The 22,970-nt window shown below is 50.2% G+C and overlaps 1 protein-coding gene across 2 annotated transcripts; it reads right to left on the bottom strand.

The window, feature by feature from the left end:
* Window positions 1-479: 479 nt before the first annotated feature.
* On the bottom strand, window positions 480-20,622 carry med23 (mediator complex subunit 23). 2 transcript variants are annotated; one of them, XM_049004595.1, is made up of 30 exons: window positions 20,444-20,622; window positions 20,095-20,126; window positions 19,761-19,848; window positions 19,375-19,499; window positions 19,036-19,147; window positions 17,866-17,964; window positions 17,676-17,777; window positions 17,417-17,486; window positions 16,971-17,083; window positions 16,776-16,871; window positions 16,103-16,120; window positions 13,225-13,425; window positions 12,974-13,117; window positions 11,525-11,670; window positions 10,818-11,063; window positions 10,334-10,476; window positions 10,000-10,174; window positions 9,283-9,446; window positions 8,836-8,960; window positions 8,403-8,608; window positions 6,585-6,765; window positions 6,281-6,451; window positions 5,830-6,046; window positions 5,393-5,629; window positions 4,819-4,984; window positions 4,228-4,300; window positions 3,653-3,867; window positions 2,609-2,729; window positions 1,521-1,652; window positions 480-1,323 (listed from the first exon to the last, which is right to left on the bottom strand). In XM_049004595.1, the coding sequence occupies exons 1-30, from the start codon at window positions 20,492-20,494 to the stop codon at window positions 1,150-1,152; spliced, it is 4,143 nt and encodes a 1,380-aa protein (XP_048860552.1). In that variant the 5' UTR covers window positions 20,495-20,622; the 3' UTR covers window positions 480-1,149. The 2 variants fall into 2 exon arrangements, with proteins under 2 accessions (XP_048860552.1, XP_048860553.1); XM_049004596.1 differs by lacking the exon at window positions 16,103-16,120.
* Between the last annotated feature and the right edge of the window lie 2,348 nt (window positions 20,623-22,970).

The raw sequence follows: 22,970 nt of genomic DNA on the forward strand, positions 1-22,970 counted from the left end.
AATAAATTCATCCACCTGTGCATTCATGAGTTTGTCTGTCAGTCCACCCATCACTGCTTAAATGGGTACAGGGATAACGGTAAGCAAGAAGACTATCCCAGGATGCACAGGGCACGAAGTTGGGGACAACCTGAATGGAAGGCCAGTCCATCACAGGGTATGCACGCACGAGCACAGCTAAATGCACGTCTCTGGACAGAGCAAATAAAAGAGGAGGGGGGGACAAAGAGAGGAAACCAGCCGTCTGGGAGAAGATACAGAAACTCCACATAAACACAGGGCTGGGGGCAGGATGCCACTCTGCCAATCCAGTTTCCAAAATATTTACCATAATGACCAAATTGTGGTTATTAATGCCAAGCTCTGCAGGTTCGGAAACCATGAACAGATGAGGTCTGACTCACTGCTTGTCTGACCGCAAAGTAAAGTATGTTTATCAGAGGCGATGAGGCTACAGAAAATATACCAATACAACCCACTACAATAAACCGGATTTTATTTTCAAAAGACATGGTTTTCGGTGAATATCTCATTTTAAAACAGCTACATAACTTAAATGTTCCATGAAGGAGAGCCCCTTGTGAAGGCAGGCAATTTACTGCTGTCATGATGAGGAGGAGCTGGGAACGACTGCCATTTATATACACACCTTGGCAGCAGGGGCAACGCAACGCAGAAAGCAAACTTCTCCATGATGATTCCGGAACTATTTCCCGCTTTTCTACAGAGGTGATGCTTAAGGAGGAAGCAGTTTACAAAAATAAGAAATCTGTCATTCCATTTTGGGGAAAGTCACAGTTTATGCACATGGTCCTCTGATACGTTGGCTGTTACCGGGCGAGGGGGGGCGACAACCAATCAGTAGGAAGACAGTGAACATTTCAGCGCCGAAGGGGGCGGGGACAAATATAGCACACTCCAAGCTGATTGGTGGATGTTCCTAAAGAACAACCAAAGAGGACCAAGTGAGAAAAATGTGTGATAGGTGAATGTTGAGGAGCTATGGGGTAACTGCTGGGTAACTGCGGCAGAGACGAGGGGTCCTGAGCAGCTGCCCACTGGGTTCCAGACAGGGAAAGCAGAGCATCCCATGGGCCAAGGCCAAGGTGCAATCACAGCAGTCAGGTGGGGACCGGCTGGAAAGGGGCTTCACTGAGCGACGGACAGCGGGACGCTGACAGAGCCCTGGGGGGGCTGCCCGGTGGGGGAGGCCACCCCGGCGGGGGGGGCACTGGGGGCTGCTGGCTCCATCTTGCTGCTGTGTGTGATGAAGCGGAGCCGGAGCTTGACGGCGGGCCGCAGCGTGCAGATGATCTTCTCCACCTGTAGGCCAACATGAGACACCGGCTGTGTATTCTGATCGGAATACAGGGCGACCGGATACACACTGAATGACTATCGGCCATTCTGGGGCCCAGGAGACATACAGCATGAGGAGCTGGGAGGGGCACTGTCATAGCGAACGGCCCGGGGGGAGAGCGCAGCGCGAAAGAGCCCCCAGATGTAGGCCAGCCCCTTACCTGGTCCTTGACGCTGTCCCCGGTGAACATGTACTTGACGTGGTAGAGGAAGTCACAGATGGGGTCTATATAGACCAGATGCTTGCTGAGCTGGTCCACGGCCTGAAGCATCTCGTATAAAGCCACTCCGATCTGGAGAAGCGATATCAGCCAAAGACAACGGGGGAGGGCAGACGTTACACGTCGTGCACATGGTCAGGATGTAAAAATCCCTAGAGGGACAGGCCTGCTAGGAAATAGACTGGATGGGCTGCCATCAGCCAGTTAATAGGCTGAAAATTGACAGAGTACTAACTGTTCCTGAGAAGCACAGAGTCATCGAGTTAGGGGGTCTGTCACTTCTGCTCACAAGACTTATCCCAGAGCTACTTAATCCCGTCCCAGACTCTGAGATTCCCTCCAGTAACCAGAGGATCATGAAACAGAATCAGATGCTGCGTTTGTCATGTGGAAATGAGCTCGTTTACTGGGTCTGCACGCCATCACGTCGCCATTACATGGTGCATGTGTGATCATCACCAGAGCTTTGGGTGAAACATTTATGCGGACACTGGCTTTTCGGTACCACATGGACGTTTACTTACGCCAGCAATTTGGTAATCAGATTAGGAGCGCAACTAAAATATTAATGAGATGCGCACCAAATTCGGTGGTGTTCAATAAACGTGTCGGACTTTAAACTGCAAAAAGTACTGCCACACCAGGATGTCTTTTTACCTTGTTTAATCATGATATCTCCTCTTTTAAAAGATGATGTGGCTGCTGGACTGTCCCTTTCTTCACCGGCACTTCAGTGCTTATCGTTTCCATGATATAACAACACACTGGTATGTGGCGCGCTCCACTAACTGAAGTCAATAAACATAAGGATATACTGACAGATTAGTTTTTAGGCATCATCATAAACGCATTTCCTTAATATTTTAGGCGCACTACTAATTTGCTTACTAAATTGTGGCCATAAGTAAAACGTCTGTATAGTACCGAAAAGCCAATCCCGGACAAATGTTTTGGCTGTCAGGTGATTACTGTACATGCGGCATATAATTGCGATGTGATATCGAGATGCAGCGGGTGCGGAGCGGTACCTCGAGCATGCAGCGCGTCCGCTCCTGCTGGAAGCGCTGCAGGAAGGGGCCCACCAGGTGGTACACGTAGAGCAGCTGGAACTCGGTCTTCACGATGGGCTTCAGAACCTCTGACAGGAACCTGAGTCAAGAGGCCAGAGGTCACTCCCGGATTCCTCACCCCGCCCCGAGGGTGCTGGCGCACACGTAGATGGACGTCGTACTCAAGAGCTGTCAGCATGCTACGCGGGTCCGAAATAGACAGCGGGGACAAAGGCACCACGGGACACCAACGCTGTATCGAGAACTGCACGGCTGCAGTTGAAGGAGCGAATCTGGCACGGCTAACTGATGAGAAAACTGATTCATTCATATTTTAGGATTTCCTGCTCTGGCTTCAAGCTAATCCCACGACAAAAGACTCACATCTGTAAAGAATGACTGCAGAAGTCTTAGGCACTCATACAAAATGTTTAAAATGGTTTTCATGTTTGTCAAAGTGTGTCAGCTTAGCCATTTGAAAGATTCTCCTAAAGTCACGCCAGGATTTGCAGCAACCATTCAATATACCCATATATTTATTAACTCGACCACTAGCACGTTTGGCTAATCAATACCACACTGAGTTATTAACTAATTAAATTAATCAATTAATTGAGCCGATGGTGAAATTCAACAACAAATACATGGAACGGCCGAGGTGCCCCTGAGGTGATGTTTGGGAACTGAAGCGGTGTTCGTCTAGCCGTCCAACAAGATATCAGTAACTTTTAGCTGTCGCTGTGTTACTGTTAATTTGCGCACGTTCTAACATTAAATTGCGTTGTTTCCTTACCAAACATAGACACACAACCTAGATTAATAGCTTTAAACATGTCCTTTAACTAACACTTTTGCACAGTATTGCAGGAAAGTGGAGGAACAGCAAGTCTTACAGCCAGCAAGGCTCATTTATCTCTCCGCATACTTTACTAATTTACGGGCTCATTAAGACTGAAAGCCAATCAGCACCGGTTCATTTGGAAATGCGTCCAATGGCGAAGGCCGGCGGGCGGGGCTACGCACTTGGGGATGAGGGAGAGTTGGCCGATGCTGGAGTGGTGCCACACGGCGTGGGCCAGGGCCAGCACATAGCTGCAGTACATCTCCGAGTAGGACTGATGGCAGGCGGTGAAGTCGAACAGCTGAAAGGGGTAACCCACCCACTCAGTCTCCGAGGTGAGGGAGGGGCTGCTCACCACACTCACGATGCGGTCGTGCAGGACCACCCAGTATGGCTCCTGGGGGGAGGGATGAGAAAACACAACAAAAACAAACAGATCAAGAGGGTGTTTATCCGCAGGGAAGAATCAGGAGGGCCACCTGGGGCTGCGCCTGTCAGCCGTTGGCATGGTGACAGAGAATCGAACGCAATAACCGTACATAGCAATGCGCCGTGACATGCGGCGCGACATGCGGCAGGGGCTCCCTGTGTTTAGGTGTTTTTTGCAGTTGAGGACTGTACCAGCTGTTCAATCTCCACAGCAAAATGCCACGGGCTGCGAGCGTGCTGCGATCGAGCGCCAGCAATGGCGGACCAGCAGCAGCGATGGTTTTTACAGGCCAGTAACACCTACCGAGGCTGGTAGGAGGGAACCTACCGGCAGGGCTGTGATCACCAGGCCTATGGCATTCATCCAGGCGGTGATGTTCTCCCTGGGGACGAGGGGCTGGCTGTAAACACAGACACACACACACAGGGTGAGCAATACAGACACAATCGGTGCACTGCATTATACCGGCTACAAGCATCACAGACATGAAGCACCAAGCTCCGAAACGCTCACGCTGATTCTCAGAAAGCCATTTCAGAGTGCAAACAAATATTTATGTTTGCACATTGCAACATTAAAATTGAAGAGGGTGAAAAACAGCTGAGAGACAGCACCAACAACAGCCCTCCATAAATCCTCTGTTGAGCAACTGGCCGTTTCTCTAAGCGTCGACAAAGCCATCCTTATTGAAGAATGCTTGATTGTAATAAACATCGATATTTCAGTGTGCCCCCCCCCCCTCCTCACAAGCCCTGCCCTTAGTGAAAGATGCTTGATTGTAATGAACCAGGTTTTCAGTGTGGTCTCACCCCTCCCCTACAAGGTCCACCCTCATTAAACAATGCTTGATTGTAAATACATGCGTTTTCAGCCTGATCCCGCCCCCTCACCCACCAGCCCCACAGGGCCTGCCCTTACCTCTTCAGCACCACGCTGAGCAGCGCGTTGCCCACTTCCTTCCCGGGGACGGCCAGGGCCATGAGCTCTACGCAGGTCACGTGCAGGGCGTGCGCCGCGGGGTTTGGGAACTCATTGAACCTCCAATCGCAGTTGGGAAAAGGCCCGGGAGATTTGCCCGCCATGGGTAAGGGGAGTCAAGGAAGGTACGCGCTTATCGGCCGATTTTTCTCCGCAAAGCGGAACTACGCAAAACACCAACAGTCATCTTAACACAGATCAAATAAATCACAGGGGAAGCAGCTCTTAAAATATGCCAATATACCATTTTCTACTAGCCTCAGTTAGCCAAACTGGCATCTTCAAACGGCTGGTAGTGTGTGAAGTGTCTGTGCATGGATGTAGCCCTGCACTACCACACCCCTGTCAAAAGTAAGTGGATCGACAGATTAGTGTTATAAATGCGCTCGATGAGTCGCTGTGCAACATTTTGATCATTACAGAGTGTTGGCAGCAACATCGGGCTGACCTTCACAGACCTGGTCACACCGAGACGCAGCTCAGAGATCTAGCCTGAATAGAACCGGGAGGATATTGTCGACCAGACGTCCGATCAACTTGCAGTAGTAGGTGTCATCCGGTATCCAGACGTTGTCTTCGCGCGCGTTCATGCCGAACTTGAGGTAGGTCTCGCTCAGGCACCATCCTGGGGTGCGGTTGTCCTTCAGCGAGCTCATGATGGCATGCACCAGCTTACGCTTCAGGCTGGTGCGATCGCGCAGGTGTCGTTCATAGTAGTGTAGCGTGTTGTACAAGTACGTCACAGGCCGGTCTGCGAACCAGAAGGGCGTTAGACTGTAGGGAGACCTTTAAACTGAGAGCCAGAGCACGTCCGTCACACCATGAGGGAGCAGGACAAAAAAAAAAAAAAAAACGTTAGCACGTTAGGGCATTGATGCTGCACCACAACAAATGGAGAAGCAGCAGCTCAGCATCCCCTCCTGCCACATTTACACCCAGGGTGCCCCTCACCGTGGAACTTGTAGAGGCCACCCAAGTGGTCCAGCAGCGTCTCCAAGGATTTGGAGACGGGCAGCAGCTCCAGAAATCGGTGGATGACGATGTCGAAGACGGGCAGGAAGCGGAGGCACACGTTGCCGAAGTAGATAGGCAGATACTGCGGCTGCAGCTGCAGTGGCGGGTTAACCTGCTCCGCCAGGCCCTCGAAGTACAGCTTCTCAGGGTATTTCTGCGGGTCACGCCCAGGGAGATCATGCCCGGCCCACAGGCTCACACGAATAAGAAGTTACAACCGAGCCCAAAAGGGCTGAAGTCACAGAGGAAGTGGACAGGTTTCATTATTATTCAATTTTCATACAGCAACCCTCCCCAGCTGGACTAAATGACCGCCTGACAACATCAAACATCATCGAAAGTATCGCGGCCACCTCGGGGCCCACGCACATCAAGGGCAGATGCAAACCTTGTGGTAGGACATGTGCTTGGTGTGCCAGTCACTCTGCAGCCAGTGCTCCGGGGCGTTCTCCTTGACGAAGTCGCTGACGCGGTTGCGGAAGTCGTTGGGCTTGAGAAGCAGCAGCTGGATGATGAAGTAGCAGACCTGAGCTTCGTTGCCCTCGTGACTCCTCATGGCCTTCAGACGGGACGAGACGCGACGCAGGGTCACAGCAAATCCTCAGCAACAACTTACCCTACCCTTCGACGCAATTCCCCCCCCGGGGCAGCACGTGTGAGGCTCAGACAGAACGCAGGCTGCTCTTCCTTACCAAGCAGAGGATGAGGCGATCCAGCGTGACGATGTTGTACTTCCACACCATGTCGTTGAGAATCTCGATGCACTTGTTTAGTTGCTGGCCCCCGGCAGACGTCGAGAACTCGTACACCAGGAAGTCGGCGAAGGTCCGGACGTGGGCCACCAACGCTCTGGCGCCGATCCGCTCCAGGACCCTGGGACGGGGGCGTGGCTACCGTTAGCCTTCAGTGTGGGAATGAAAGCCAGTGGCGCCAGATTCTGCCGTCTACCCCCACCCATGAATCACCGAAAGACGCTGGAACGCCGAGACTTAGCATGATGTCATCACTCGGTGCCGAACGCCGACAGCGAAATCAGGCAGATCTCCCGAACCCGTCATTCAAAAGGAGGGATGGCGGCCACCCCCGCACTCGCACAGATGGAATGAGCAGCACTCCCGAAATAAGTCACCCCCCCCCCCCCCCATCGCGCCACAGAAGCAGACAGCGGCGCATTTCGGCACCGGCACCCACATAATCGCCCCAGTGCTCTCCGAGTCTGAGTCGACAGCTTCTGACATCACACGTTCCGTTTTTAATAACTGCCCCCGACAGTCTGGAAGGCGGCCTTTCTGCTTTTTCCCGCTGGTGCGATGTCACGCATGCTTTGTGTATCTCCTAGTACAATGATCCAGAAATCTTTCCATAACATTCACGACTGAAAAGCCATAATTCTTCAGGGGGGGGGGATGCATTAAGAGTGACTGGGGGACTATTTTCTCTTCCCTAACATACTTTCTTTATCCAGGCACTTAATTACTTTCACAGGAAGCCTTCCCCTGGGAGTTACATCAACAGGAACTGAGCTCCAAAGCGTGACCCGGAGATCTGGTGAAAAAATGGGACAAAAATCACAGCCTGCCAAAATGCTCGCTTGACGCAGGGCTGCTCTGGGTGAAGATCCATCATCAGAGGGTGAATTGTGAGGGCTTGCTGGCCCAGATTTGCCAAAAATACAGGGGGGGACAGCTCAATCATGCAGAGACACGGCTTACTTTCAACATCTACACGGCAAAGTTGCTGTCAGCCCTGAGGTAAACTTTGTTAAAACTTTGATACATTTCTGATGCTGGACACAGGACTACAACTGTCACAAACGCAGACGTGGGTGACATATGTCAGGCGAGAGCGCCATGGGGGCGGCAGCAAAACATCGGCCAGGAGACTGACTCCAGCGACGATCCCAGAAATGTGACCTTAAAGCGACAGTGATTTACTGCTCTGGGGAGGCCCCTCTGAACTTGGACGCAGACAGCCTTGAGGTACACCTTGGGACCGTCCGTGAGAACTGGTGATTAGAGTAACAAACGGCACATGCGGGAGGCAGAACCAGCTGTGCAGATGCATAGAAGCCCAGGGTCAGAGTGACCTCACTAACAGGAATCGTGCTCTGTGTACTTTTGGACTCCCAGTGAAGGCCAGGCCAGGCTGAATGGCCTCATTCAAGCATTCAGAACACCATCCCCATCACAGGCTGCCGAGTGTGAGATACATGTTCTTCACGCAATACATGGACCTGAGGTTGTCATTCTACAAATCACAGGACTAGACCCTGACTGATTGACTTGAATTATACCAGAAGCCAATCTGCTTGACTACTGGGACAAAATACTGAATAATCGCAGATTAAGAGTAACGTTTCAGCAACATCACATATGGTCTATAAAGCCTCGACTAACCACATGGGCCATGATCAGTGCAGCTCATCACCAGGTTAGAAAATGCAGGAGTAACCAACACCGTCTGATAAGTGCCATAAAGCTCGCCTGGTCTGAGAGCTGCTCATGGGGTACCTGAAACCAATCTGGTTGATGTGGTCTGTTTCCAGAAGCATCTTCCACAGCAGACACAGGAAGAGAGGCGGGGAGCCCTGCATGGAGAAGTGTGTTATGATGTCATTCTCGTTAGTCATGGACTTCCACTTCCTGTACTCCTCCTCGACGTTCTTCTTCAGGTTGAAGCGGCTCTCCTGAGGCACGTTGTTCTGCTTGAAGAACGCCTACAGACGAGAGGGAGAGAGCTCGATTCTCATCCGGCTTTCAGCGTCGTGTGAATAAATCAGAGAATCTACGAGATGCCTTACATCACCGCGTACTGCCCGTACGATATGTACATACTGCTTTCAGCGCTAGCCTGGGAGCTTTGGCTGCCGAATGATTCGGGCTTATGACAGGACCCTCCCCACACGTTTCCGCCATTATTCCGTGGTCTCTCCGCCCCCCGTACCTGCAGTGGGGCAGGGAAGCAGCTCAGCGTGTGCGAAGCCCAGTTGTGCGGAGTGAAGCTCATGATGGTCTGCAGGATGTCCTTACACCAGGTGCCCTGTATGGAGTCGGAGCCGGTGAAGAAGTCTATGGGAGTACAGTGGGGAAGCAGGAGGACAGGCACCGTTAGCACCCCTCACAAGACCCTAAAGACCCAGACCCTAAAGCGTTGGCTCCCAGTTGTCCCCTTATGCAAGTCGTAGACCAAACCAATATCACTTCTGCAGCTACGCTGAAGATCAAAAGATAACATATTGTTATATGACTCATTTATAGATGGTTAGGTAATATTTCAGCCCACAGACTGAGCCGTCACATACGCCGATGTTCACTTTTTATGCTATTTAAGTGCGTTGCAGACCGAGCGCATATCCATGTGAACCCGGATGGTCCGCTAAGCCGCGCTGACCTGTCACGTGCGTGGCCCGGGCCAGTGTGAGGATGAGGGCGCGGTTCAGCTCCTCCGACTCCGCCGACAGCACAGTCTTAGGGTCGCTGAGGAAGCGTGTGAACTGGGGCTGGACTTCTGAGCTCCCAAGCGCCGTGATCAACCGGAGGGCTGTGCTTTCCACACTGTGGGGGGGGGGGGGGCAGCACACACACTATTAACTCAGCGCCGCATTTACGTGCTCCTCTACACCAGTGTCTCCCTATCCAGTCCATGTTTTTGCTTCCTCCCAGCCAATCACAAACACCAAATCCTATGGTATGGGTGTGTTGGGAGCCGGGAGGGAGCAAAAATGGGGACTGACTAGGGCTCCCTGTAGTCTGGGTTGGAACACACTGCCCTGCACTAAGGGGCTCAAGCTCTCGCCTCTACATTGTAAGCTTTCTATCCCAATCCTAAACTAATCCTTAATGCAGGACACAAAAGCCGCCACTCCCTGGATACATGAAACAGGATCACTGAATGAGATTCACGCCACTAACACACTGGCAAGACGGCAGTGTGCCAAGGTGATTTGGCTTCACGCTCAGCGTGACATAAACGCTCCAATGTAGTAATTACACTCAGGCTTGATTAAATCATTCGCGGGCCGCATCCTTAAATCAGGACAGCGAGGACTCATGCTCTTCCAAGAGGCAGGCCGAGCCCCACTACCCCCCCCTCTCCGCTGGCACTGACCACAGGTGCAGCTGGTTCTGGTTGGTCTGAGGCACTGCGGCCAGCGAGTGCAGGTGGCTGAGCAGCTGGACGCGGTAGTGAGGCTGGATGTGGTGCATGCGGTAGCTGAACATCTCCAGCAGGGTATGCAGGATGCCCCAGGCGTGCGACTTGAAGACGTTTGGCAGGAGCTGGCCTGGTGGAGGCGCAAGGGAGCACAATCGACCACAGGGCGAGGAAAAGGCTCCCTCCGCAACACAGACGGAGCTGGACTCACTAATCTAACGATCTGCCTGACAGACGTCATACGTTAAGCGTTCCTTGAGCAACGCCCCAAGAAACATCTGGCACTTACTGATGAAGCCTTTGATTCCCAGGGACTCGATCTCCATGTAGACCAGCAGGCGGCTGTAGGTTTCCACCAGAGCGGGGGCCAGGGCGATGCTGGACTTGGCGTGGGCCAGCTTGATCACACGTGTGGCTATGCTGTGGATCAGGCTGCGACAGCACAGAAAAACACAGGAGCTGAACGTCCGTCCCCTCCGCTTGGAGGTCAGAGGTCAGGGATACGTGTTGTTTTATTGCTAGGGGTGAGGTGCTAACCGGGCCGATTCAGGAAACCCCCCCCCACCACCCCCACGGCTGTTTGGGGCCCTGTATCCTGGCCCGAACATATTCCTATCCACAGAGGTGGACAACAGCCTACACCTACAGCACCAAATCCAGTCCACAGCTGGCAGGGCAGCAAATCACCGATAACTGTTATGAAACGGCGATCAAATCAAGTCCCTAAAAGCGTCGGAGCCGCCCTACCAGCATGGTAGGGTGTTGGGTCGCACCTCATCTTGGCGTGCACGGTGAGGGAGTCCAGCAGGTTCATGGGCAGGGGTGTGACAGAGCCCGACGCCATGCAGTTGGTGCCCGGCAGTGTGATGCGCATGCTGCCGTTGCCGTAGATGGTCTCCACCAGCACGCCCATGGGCAGCGTGAAGTACTCCGAGTTGGTGGAGTAGGCGTTACAGAGCAGCGCGATCTTGTAGTCCGTCATCTGGAGGCTCTTGCTGCGCAGGCTCTGCTGCAGGAACCTGAGCAGGGCGGCAGGAAGGGCGTCACATGCGACAGACGCGCATTGTCGGGGAGACCACTAGCATTCATGTCGCTGTGGACACGCAGCGGGAACATGCAGCTGAGAATATCACAGTGAAATTAAGCAGGATGCTTTTTGAAAGCGCCCAATACCCATCGCTGAAGCCGCACTTTTCACATTCCCAAGCTTCACAGCTAAGGAGCTCAGTCATCATTCATACTATCTGTCGGTTCAGCACAATATGCTTGTTTTTCTGGGCACATGTTCTTGCTGCTGTATGCAGTAGAATTTCCCTCCCAAATTTAAGTCAGTCTTAAATTTAATCTAAGTATTTCTTCTTAACTGGAGCCAGAATTAAAGCTCTGGCCCCCCACCTCACACTGACTCAGACACCCCCAGAACCCCAAGTTCCCGCTGGATCAGGCTGCTGTTGGGGGGGCGTCACGGCATGCTCCTTACTCGTGGTGAAGCTTCAGAGAATGCGGTATAGGGATCTGCAGCTTGGAGTTGTCGTTCTGCGCCTTCTTGTTGAGGTGAATCCAGATGCAGGTCATGGCGAAGGCGTGGGTGGACTGGGGCTTGTTGATGTCGGGCACTGGGATACACTGCAGGAAGGACGTTCGTCTCGATTCATTTGACAGAAGCTTTGGCCCAAAGTAAGGTGAAGGTGATGTAGATAATTACAAGCATATAGCTGTCAAGGAACCAATTTAGGTGCATGCGCTGTTAGATTAAGTATCTAATGGGCGACTAACAATAAGTACGGCATTGTTATGGGAACAAGAGCCACAGAAAACACAGTGAAACCCACAATCAGAAAAGCTTTTCGAAATAAAGTCAATATGCTAGAGAGAAACGCAACGGAGCTTCCAGCAGTGCCCAAGTAACGCTAAATCAATGGAGCAGCCAAGGCAGAGCGAGGGAAGATCTGCAGAAGGATGAAGGATGTTCAGGTGTTCTTGGAAGAGATGGATCTCTTAAAGGCTGTGAGGGACTCGGGGAAATAGATGTAGTTTGTTTGAATCTCCCTAAAGGCCAATTATAGGCAGGGCACCAGGGATATTACATTCCTGCCGGCGCTCCAACCACGCGGAGCAGCTCGTGGTCTCAATGCAGCCACTGCCGCTAACAAGGCAGATCCTGCAAGTAATTAGCTTCCATTACACGGTATTAATGCGATTCTGTTATATTTCACTGCAGCATTTCATATTACAGCTCATAAAATACATACTCACTTCTAACTTTGGACTTGTGGTCTTTATGAGACTATATTCAATGGGACTTCTCTTGAAATATAACGTACTGCCTTTTTCATTTTATACGTTAGCGCTGTTGGAAGGCGGATGTGTTTCTTTACAGTGATGTTTCGCATACAGAAACAGAAAGTGCTAGAAGTGAGATTAACAGCAGTATCTATAGCACTGCAACTAATAGGTGAGAAGGGGTGATATGACTGTAAAATACTGGAGTCATATTTCACAGCCCTGACAGTGACAGCCATATGTGATTAACCCTGAAGCGAAGGCCATTCAACGGGGCCTAAAATTGCACAGGAGTCGAGGACGGGCAGATACTCAGAGGGAGATAATGGAGCCCTGGAGATACATTTTGAAAGAATTTCAGTTTTGGGATTCGAGCTGAGAGCCAAAATAGGCGGAGCTGCATTTCTTGAACAGCACTGACGTTTAGCCTGGACACACGGTGAGAAGGGTGTACTGCAGGGCTGCACAGTGCGCCCTCTGCTGGTACGCCATACAGTACGCCTGCCCCCCGCCCGGCATGCTGAAAGCGCCCCCCTCCGTGTACATTAATAAAACCCAGTAGATGCTGGCCACTTCCCGGTGAGTCAGCGGTCCCCTCCTAGCCCACAGCGCCACCCTCTGGACACTCTGCCACGTCCGCCCTTACCTCCTTCTCGGGGTACAGCAGGTCGAACAGCTTCATGACCGGAAGGAAGTCAGCCAGGGCATTCTTCTGGATGCTTCCGGAGATGAACTGCAGAAGGACCCACATCAGGTGATCTCTGCCTTTGATGAGGCCGCGGCCAGCCAGCTTTCGTGGGGGGGGGGGGGTCGGGTAACGAAAGTGTGTCAGAACCTCATCTCTAAGGTGGGTTGTGTGAACACGTGTGTCGGGGGACGGCGGTGGGCGGAGCACACCTTCTGGTGCAGCGAAAGCACCATGTGTGGGAAGCTGGCAAACTGGAAGAGCACGAAAAAGATGAGCTGGCTGGACAGGTGCTGCCACAGCAGCTGGCTGGTGCCGCCGTCGTCGAACTGCTCCTCTGTCTCCGAGCGCTCCATGGCGTACACCACCAGGTCCACCAGCTGGTCCTCCAGAACCGGGCAGCGCTGCTTGTGCTGGGGGGCGAGGGAGGCCGCGACAGTCACACAGACGGCCCCGAAACGGCCACCACGCCCCCACCCAAGCAGAAACTCCACTTCACGCCATCTACCGAGGAGAAGCGGCCTGCCATCGCTACTTCAGGGACCCTCCCCACGGCAATTCCAACAGTCTCACCACTACCCCACCTAGTGGCCGGAGGCCACTCCGTCATGCGGCGGACAGAAATCTCCCGAGTGTGCATTCACAGTGACCCACACAGAGAGGACAGTCACAGAAGACCGTGATATGAAGACTGATGCCTACAAAGCCCTGATCCCAGGAAAGCTGCATTACATCTCCGGGCTGGCCGAGGATTTCAGGGCGGAGGGCGGCGTGACCCTTAATCATCACCAGGTACTAGAATCGACCTACAGAATGAAGACCATAATGCTCAGATTCAGTATCTCTGCCTGGTGTCCCGTCAAAGCTCAGGCTTTAACAGGCTCCAGGGAATTCACAATGAATGAATTCATCGTTAGGGGAAATCAGGCCCAAGCGTACGACAGCCCGGGAGCGAGCAGTCTGTTAGCATATGCAGAGGGAACGGGGCACCACGCTAACAAATGAGAGAAGGCAAAGGCCTTTCCTGGTTAGGAAAAGAAGACAATGGGCAATGCTGAGACCCCCACTACGCAAAGAGAGCCATGCAGCCCAATCCAAAACCGCCCCCGCCCTGAGCCGCTCTGACATATTGCAGCTTCCCAATGTGAGAGGACATGCTGGTGAGGTCACTTGTTTCAGCAGAAATCGCTAAGAGCAAAGATGCCAGACCTGTGGTGTGCGCATCCTCTGGGGGCTTGTCTGGTGGGTTTGTTCATTTTTTTTTTTTTTTAAAGGCAACTGCCCCCTCCCCCTTCAGAAGTAAACTCCAGCAGGGACAGAACGGTTAGACCTTAGGCGGCTGAATAAATTTTAGCAGAATCGTTTTTACGTGGTCAAGATGTACGCTGCAGTCGCTAAAACAGAATATGGTTATTTCGATTACAGTAATCTTCAAAAAAAAATCCGTCAGTGGGTTGGGGGGGGGGGGGGGGGGGGGACGTGACCTCGATGGTGAAGTGCAAACGCAGCTGCCCTTAACGGGCCCCTACTGAAACAAATGGGGGGGGTGGGTGGGGTTAAAGATGGGAGACTGCAGTCACACCGATCTGAGAGACACACTACAAAAGGAGGAGAACAAAGGGCTTCTGGGGGGGGGGCAATCACGAGGACAAAACCACGGCTGAGCACATACCCACCTTCCCACCCCCACCACTGAGGGTACACACACTGCGCCAAAGCGATACACACAGGGTACACTCTATGGGCAGGCATGCAGCAGATCAGGGCTTGAAATTAGCAACAACGGTCTCAGATATGCTCACATACAGGGACGCCGGCCTTCGTGTCGGCAAGGCGAGCGGATGGGCGCGCGGATGGGCAAGGGGCCCGCTGCGGCATTCTGAGCGTCACCGTGAGATCTGAAGGACCTACTTCCCTCCGAAGTTATAGCTCCTCTTTGAAACATTCCGCCCATAACCATCATAGTGTGCAATGAAAGATACTGAGTGTGCCGACAGCATCAAGAACAAGCTTCAGGAAAACACTTCAGGTATCCAACACCCATAACATTTCTTCTGCCAACCTGAAGAACATCATTTATTAAACTCTGATCACATTGCCTTCACAATCTGAGTAAAAAAAAATTACACCAAGGAGTCCTGCGCTTACCGCAACCAGCACGGTCTTCCTGCGCTTACCGCAACCAGCACGGTCTTCCTGCGCTTACCGCAACCAGCACGGTGCTCCTGCGCTTACCGCAACCAGCACGGTGCTCCTGCGCTTACCGCAACCAGCACGGTGCTCCTGCGCTTACCGCAACCAGCACGGTGCTCCTGCGCTTACCGCAACCAGCACGGTGTTCCTGCGCTTACCGTAACCAGCACGGTGTTCCTGCGCTTACCGCAACCAGCACGGTGCTCCTGCGCTTACCGCAACCAGCACGGTGCTCCTGCGCTTACCGCAACCAGCACGGTGCTCCTGCGCTTACCGCAACCAGCACGGTGTTCCTGCGCTTACACTAGCACGATGCTCCTGCGTTGACCATAACTAGCATGATGCAAGTGTTACCTGCCAGCTGACCAGTGCTAACTCTAGCAATAAAGTTTGGGTGGTTATTGATTTCAGTTTTATCGCAAGGATGAACAAAGGCAAATAAAGGGGGGCAAAGATACAGGAAAGTAAACAACCAATACAAAATAAACTAGCCCTGCTTCCACATCTGCCTGTAGGTAATGGAGATGACAGGGCTGCGGTGATTACTCTGTGCTCGAAACAGCCTAATGAGAAGCGGCTTTCTCGGCTCACGCGGCGATTGGAGTTCTGTCACTTCCTGCACGCTCAAGACTGCCCCCGTTGCCACTTCCTGCAGGTGCCTAAAAAAAAGCTTAAGGCTCAATTTAGCATTGTCTCTCTTTTGGGATAAAACCCGGGAGAGCGTGGGGTAGCAAGCCCACGGCAGAGAGACGCAAGCCTCGGCGGTACTCCACGCCACGCCAGCGGGCGCGCGGTAATTTCAAGCCCCAGAGAATTGTGGTCTAGATAGAATCAGTGTGGCTACAAAGCGGCCAGTATCTGGTTAGTCACAATACAACAGGAAGGTTGAGAACATACCTGAGCAATGTTCAAGGTCTAGAGCATTGGAGGAAGGGCAGGGCAAGACAGGACAGAACAAAAATAAAGGAAGAAAAAAGAAAAGACAAAAACAGTGACTAGGAGGGCAGCACCAGTTCCCCTGTCAGTCCGTCAAGCCAAGCTCCTCCCACACACAACCGTGATTGGCTAGGCCGGTATACTCCCCGTCAGACCAGGCATTGGGAGTAGGATCGCAGCTGTACTGCTATACTCAGAGCATTAGCATGTGTCCAGCTGGAACACAGCAGTTGGGTGCTACGCACGCAACCAGCAAAGGAAACGGAGCTGGAATGTTCTGGAATCAGCTGATAAATGACGAGATCTGTTCCTGTATGAGTGTGTCAGGGAGTATGCCGGGAGTATGCCGGGAGTATGCTGGCTATATGGTCACAAAGCAACGTTAATCGTTCTCTCCACTTTCGCTTTAAGGTCCGAGGCTATCGAGACGTGCTGGAGAGAGAGCCTCGTGACAGGAGGCCTTTTCGATGGCATCCTCTCGACTGCATGTCCCACTGACCAACGATTATAGTAGTTGGTCAGCCGCTGCAGGTGGAAAGAGGGGGCAGGGGAGCGAAGGACAGGCCGGTCTGAGGAAGGGAGGGGGGAGCGGGGTGGGGGGCGGGGCTACCAAGTCAGACGGTCGCAACAGTACCTGCTTGTTGAGCCCTAACATGTTGCAGACCATGTCACGAGAGTATGGCTGCTCCAACACGTATCTCAGCAACCCTGTCTGCGGCTCAAACAAGTCCTGTCGGGAGGGGGGGGATAAAGACAGGCTTGACGAACGGCGCCAACAACCGAGCAGCTTCCCGTCTTCGGTTCAGAGAGCAGGAGGAACGCGGGCAACCTTGTCGTAGGGCAGCATCCCTCGCAGGGGGAAGCGAAGCGTGGTGGGGTCCAGCTTCCAGGAATTACAGATGGCCCCCGAATTGTTGACCACGGGGAGCAGGCTGCAGCGCCCTGGAGGGCCCGTAAAGAGCAGGCAGGAAATGTGAAAACACGCGGATTCAAACGTCTTGCCTGATCTCGCGAGTTACAGCTTCTTCCCCTGTGCCATGCGCATTTCCAACAACCACGTCACCTGTGACAGCGACCATCCAGGGCTCCTGCACTCCGTAGCGCAGTTACTGTACTGCATCACTCAGCATATTTTCTAGCTTTTGCACTGCTTTGGATTATCTCAACTAATTCTTGCACCATCTTTATTTTTCTTTGTAACCGAGTGTACGTATACAAGCAAGTATTTCACTGCCGCGGTTGCAGATGGCCAACAAAGATCTACAGTAGTCTTACCGCAAATGGAGTTTATTCTTGAAGTAGGTCTGAAACTGTCCACAAAGTCAGATATCAGACTGCCCAACAGCTACAAAGGGGGGAAACCAGAGATCATTGTAAAATTAAAAGAAAAGAATATATGATGACATAAATATGTCGTTATATCGATGTCTCAATCAAGTTAATAAAAATCCTTTAATGTCTCAAGAATCAATGAAGCCCCTTAATGGAGTACACTAAAAAAGTCAAGTCTTCTACTTCATGAACAGTAGCTTACCCAATGTGGCAACTTTCCCTCAGGATACAGTTTTCGGATTTCTGTTACGGCGAAATACGCTGGCAAAAGACAGGCGTTCCTGTCCAGGATGTACTCCACCACCTTAAGAGAGGAAACAGAATTTTCACGAATGCCTCAAAACTATGACACGCAAGGCCAGTGTGGATTTGTTGACATAATGAAGTGTTACCTCTCGTGCAGCCAGAAGCTGCTGGACCACTGCAGAGCTCACAGTGTTGGGAATGGTCTGGATCTTCTCCAGGACAACCTTCAGAAGATCTCGAACTCCCTAAATGAAAGCAATTCAGATCTCATGACTGACTTCATGGGCTGCCCTCTGAACCGTCACCTCACTGATTTAAAGCACATTACCTTGCTCAATAAGCCATCGCAATTCCCACAGGTCAAGCAAACTAAATAAATCAGTGCGCCAGGTATAAAACAAACCTTTTAGAACACCTGTTTGAGAGCATCCATGTCACAAAGCATTTCACTAGAGGGAGTAATTGGGTCGGCCCTTGGGATGAAATTCTGACACATATAGCTATAATAAATGTAATAATCTTGGGGAACCTTATTCTCATACAAACCATGTCTGGGGACACGCTTATGTAGTAAAACAATTTCAGACTCGTAAATAGGATGATGGGGGGCGGCATGGTGGTGCAGTGGTTGGCACTGTATGGGGCAGCATGGTGGTGCAGTGGTTGGCACTGTATGGGGCGGCATGGTGGTGCAGTGGTTGGCACTGTATGGGGCGGCATGGTGGTGCAGTGGTTGGCACTGCTGCCTCACACCTCTTGGACCCAGGTTCGAGTCTCCGCCTGGGTTACATGTGTGTGGAGTTTGCATGTTCTCCCCATGTCGTCCTGGGGTTTCCTTCAGGTACTCCAGTCCCCCCCCCCCCCCCCCCCACAGTCCAAAAACATGCTGAGGCTAATTGGAGTTACTAAATTGCTAATAGGAGTGCATGTGTGTGTGAATGGTGTGTGAGTGTCCCCTGCGATGGGCTGGCCCCCGTCCTGGGTTTTTCCCCAGGCTCGTGCCCATTGCTTCCAGGATAGGCTCCAGACCCCCCATGACCCAGTAGGATACGCGGTTCAGAAAATGGATGGATGGAAATAGGATGATTTCATAAGTTTAATTGTTTGCATTTTTTTGGGAACCTCTACTCTACGACACGTACAACCCAAGTAACATAATGTAGCTTAAAGCTCCAGTGAGTTAACAGATGACCAGGCAGAAAACATGGGAACCTGAGGATTTGCACATTACCAGTGATGTGCACAGATTCTGAGGGGCTCAAATTGGGGGGGGAGGGGAGAGTGTGGTTGACTACTACATTCTTCCTGTACGTTACCTTATAATCCACCCCTCCGATAATCTTGCGGATGAGCTGGAAAGTCAGAGCCCACAGTTGAGTTCGTTCCCACTCCAAGCTATCCGAGTTAATCAAAGCTTCACAAACCATCCTGAGGAAAAGAGACTGCTGTTACACATAGAAGCCACTGGTTAGCTTGTCACCTGGCAGCCAATATATGCTCTGAGAATATTAGTTTACTCTAATGTCTAATAGTTTGGGTCCCCAATTTTTTAACTGCAGGACAAATGAGGAAGTCCCAAGAAGACACAGTACAACTGATAATGCCTTATAAAAACCAGTTATATGGTATAAACTGGAAAAAAGCAGGATGAATACCTAGGGGATAAAAGGTTGGTTTCCACAGCCATCGCCAGGCAGTCGTACAGAAAGGAGATTCGCTTGGGACTGTGCTGACCATGGATAAACCGCACAATCCACTGTACACACTGATCATGAGAATCCTGAAAAGAAGCCACAATACAGTTCATATAACGGGCATCCTAGTAACTCCATGTCCAAGCTACTTACCTAGTATAAGTAATCTTTGGTTGGAAGGAGGTGGACATTTTTCAGAAACTTTCCAGGGAAAGGGAGCATGATTCCTGCAAACAAGCCACTGCTTTGGACTGACTGACCACATTCTGAGGATGCACTTTGTAAACCCAGGTTTTGTCCAAACCCTCAAAGAATGAAGAATCAAAGAATGCATCTCAATGCCTCACCTGAGGGAGAGTGCTCCAGTACTGACGAAAGGCACTTAGACACCTGACAAGTTTAGTTCGCTCATCCTCGGGGGTATCCATAAACATGCTGATGGAGAAACCAGTAAGATGGCAGATCTACTGTTACATGGCATAATTTTTCTGTTAACATCGGAGATCTGACAGTGAAATAAAGCCGACCGACTAATACTGTGGCGGCATTATTCAGCATTAATTTTGAGGCATCATGTTTGCTTTATCATGACTTCACAAACATACGCACACACATTACATACATCACAACGCATACATTATTCTGTGTTATACTGCCCGACTTTCATGCAAAAAGTCTTACCCGGTAAAAGCTTCTTCTATAAACTCCGTTTTCTAGATAAAAAGAAACAAATGATTAGGCTACATGTGACTACAGAACAAGTAGGTAATAGCAAATAATAAAAATATTACTATATTAAGGAAAGTGGGATTTTTCAACGCTGGTAAAAAAAAAGCGAGTTAACTACCTATTAAAAGCGAACGCAAATAAACTGTTCGATAACTAATGAATCGTTTCACAACTGCAGCGTTCAAAATTAGTCTTTATCTCGACTTACTGACAGCTGTAGCGAAAACTTTTTATTATAACCAAAAGCTAGCAAGTTAGCCAGTGTTAGCCATTTGCCAGACAAAACAAAGAATGCACACACCACAACTTCCTCGAATATGGTCTGAAGCTGAGTTTCCATTGAAATTGCCATTTTGGACAGTCCACTTTCGCTTAAATAAACAAGTGAAGTTATCTTATTAAAGTCTCCATTGCTTGCAAGGTTCCGTTGATTCTTGTTACATTAAAAACAGAGCGCCGCTTTGTCTTCACCGGAAGTCAGTGTAGTATTTAAATGGGAACAGAAGGAAACATTGAAAAGCACAATCGTTCCACTTTTACCGAATATTTCGTGAGTCATAAATTAAAGCTTAATGTCGGAAATCCCATATAAAAATGTGGTTGTATTTACTTTTGTGATTAATTGTGTAGTTAGAATTTAATTTATAAAGAGGTATAGGCTTTTTAAACATATATATCTCCATCCATCCATTTTCCAAACCGCTTATCCTACTGGGTCGCGGGGCGTCCGGAGCCTATCCCAGAAGTAATGGGCACGAGGCAGAGAACAACCCAGGATGGGGGGCCAGCCCATCGCAGGGCACACTCACACACCAGTCACTCACACGCGCACATCGATGGGCAATGTAGTAACTCCAATTAGCCTGAGCATTTCTTTGGACTGTGGGGGGAAACTGGAGTACCCGGAGGAACCCCCACGATGACATAGGGAGAACATGCAAACTCCACACACATGTAACCCAGGCGGAGACTCGAACCCGGGTCCCACCCTGCCGTTATATGTATATACAACTTCGTGTCAGTTTGGCTTTCGTCGTTTTCATTCGTCGCTAGGTTACCGTAAGGCAAAGTAGGTTTATCAAAGTGAAGTGAAATAAAGACAAACAGACAGAGGAATTAGTGTAGTGTTAATTTTTTTTTACTTATGTTATCATGTATAAAACGACTCAAAATGACCACTGTACGTGGACTACTTGATTACTGTAAGCAAACTATTGAATTTGTACAGTACTGATTCTGTTGCCTAGAAGACATATTGATGACTAATACTCCAACCAGGTGAATAAAAAAGTAAATCTAGGCTGGTGAGTCTGTGTGCGCTGAATTCCCTAGATTTTTCCTAGTGATGATTTGTTTCCGTTGGGCCTCACCCAATTCCTTGCATTCCATCTGACAGTCTTGCTTCCCCTAGCCATTCATGTCAATTTCCAGTCAGTTCGGTTTTCCCCACATTGTGTATCTCTGGTTCCTGGTTCCATGTATCCAGTCCATTCTTGTCCCCAGTCCTGTGTGCCTCACCCCAGTCCTGACGGTAACCCTGTGCCCTGAGTTTACACGAGGGGGGGGGGGGGTTCTCTAAGGACCTGCCCCATCAGCCCGTAATGTTCCAGTTTGGCCATTGTTTCCAGCCTAATGTGATAATAACCACTCGCATTTGTCTTTTGTCTGGTCCTTATTACATACGTGTATATGTTCCTGTCATCACCTGATCCCCGGTTCAGTCATTGTTGCTTGTTACAGAGCTAGTGTCTGTTTGTGTATATACCCTCACAAATAAAACCTCGTTTTCTGAAAACCCATGTCACCGCGTGAATCGTCACTCCTTCCTGGTTTCCGACGTGACACTCTTTAGTTACTGTATGTCCTAAAATGTTGCAAGAATGTTGAGATACTTGTAACCCAACCTAGTCGACACCTAACGATCACAACTGCTTCACCTACACACTGTACCAATTCCTGTTCTGTGCTTATCTGTCAGAAGGTTATACATTTGCTAAGAAAACAACTTTCGGCTAGCTTTTCAATAAAATGCATTTAGGATAACACTAGGCCATCTAACATTTTGATTGAATCTTGTTTTACTTACAATTCTGAGGAAGCATATATTAACAAACCATTAAACAGAACAGCACATACAAAACACTTCTATTGTTTGATGACAGGGTACCTTAATCCTAGATGAAGCTGTTTATTTTATTTAATCTATGTTGTTTTTCCGTAGTAATAGTTACCATAACATCTGAATACAAGGCTTGTTTAAGAGAACAGCAATGTTAATCAGTATACAATTTCAGGACATTTAACAACTTCCTTAAATGTGATTAGACCCATTTAAAGAACAATGGTATGTTAACGTGGGCGCATTTTTTTGTTACTACTACATTGTGGGGACTAGGTTTCCCCACAATGTGACAAAAACCTGTTATTTTGATGTTGTGAGGACAATTTTTTCAGTCTCCACAAGAGGAAACTCAGTTCTATACAAATCTGTGACTGCAGTCACAGAAAAACTAAAAATGCCAAAAATATAGTATTTTGTTGGGTCATTTATTGTTAGTTAAGACTGGATGGGGATTAAGGTTGTCATAGCTGGGATTAGCATTGTGCCCATAGAAATTAATGGATGATCCCCACAGAGATATGAATATAGCATGTGCGTGTGTGTGTGTGGTCCAGGTATACATTACATGGTGGAGACCAAATGTCCCTACAGTGTGATAAAATTCTGGTATTTTGACATTGTGGAGACCACTCATAAATGGCGTAATATTAAACAATGAGAAAGCAAGGACCTGCGAAAGCGTCACACTCCACCGCAAACTCCGCCC

This window comes from Brienomyrus brachyistius, unplaced genomic scaffold (genome assembly GCF_023856365.1).
Source record: "Brienomyrus brachyistius isolate T26 unplaced genomic scaffold, BBRACH_0.4 scaffold112, whole genome shotgun sequence".
Taxonomy (NCBI): Eukaryota; Metazoa; Chordata; class Actinopteri; order Osteoglossiformes; family Mormyridae; genus Brienomyrus; species Brienomyrus brachyistius.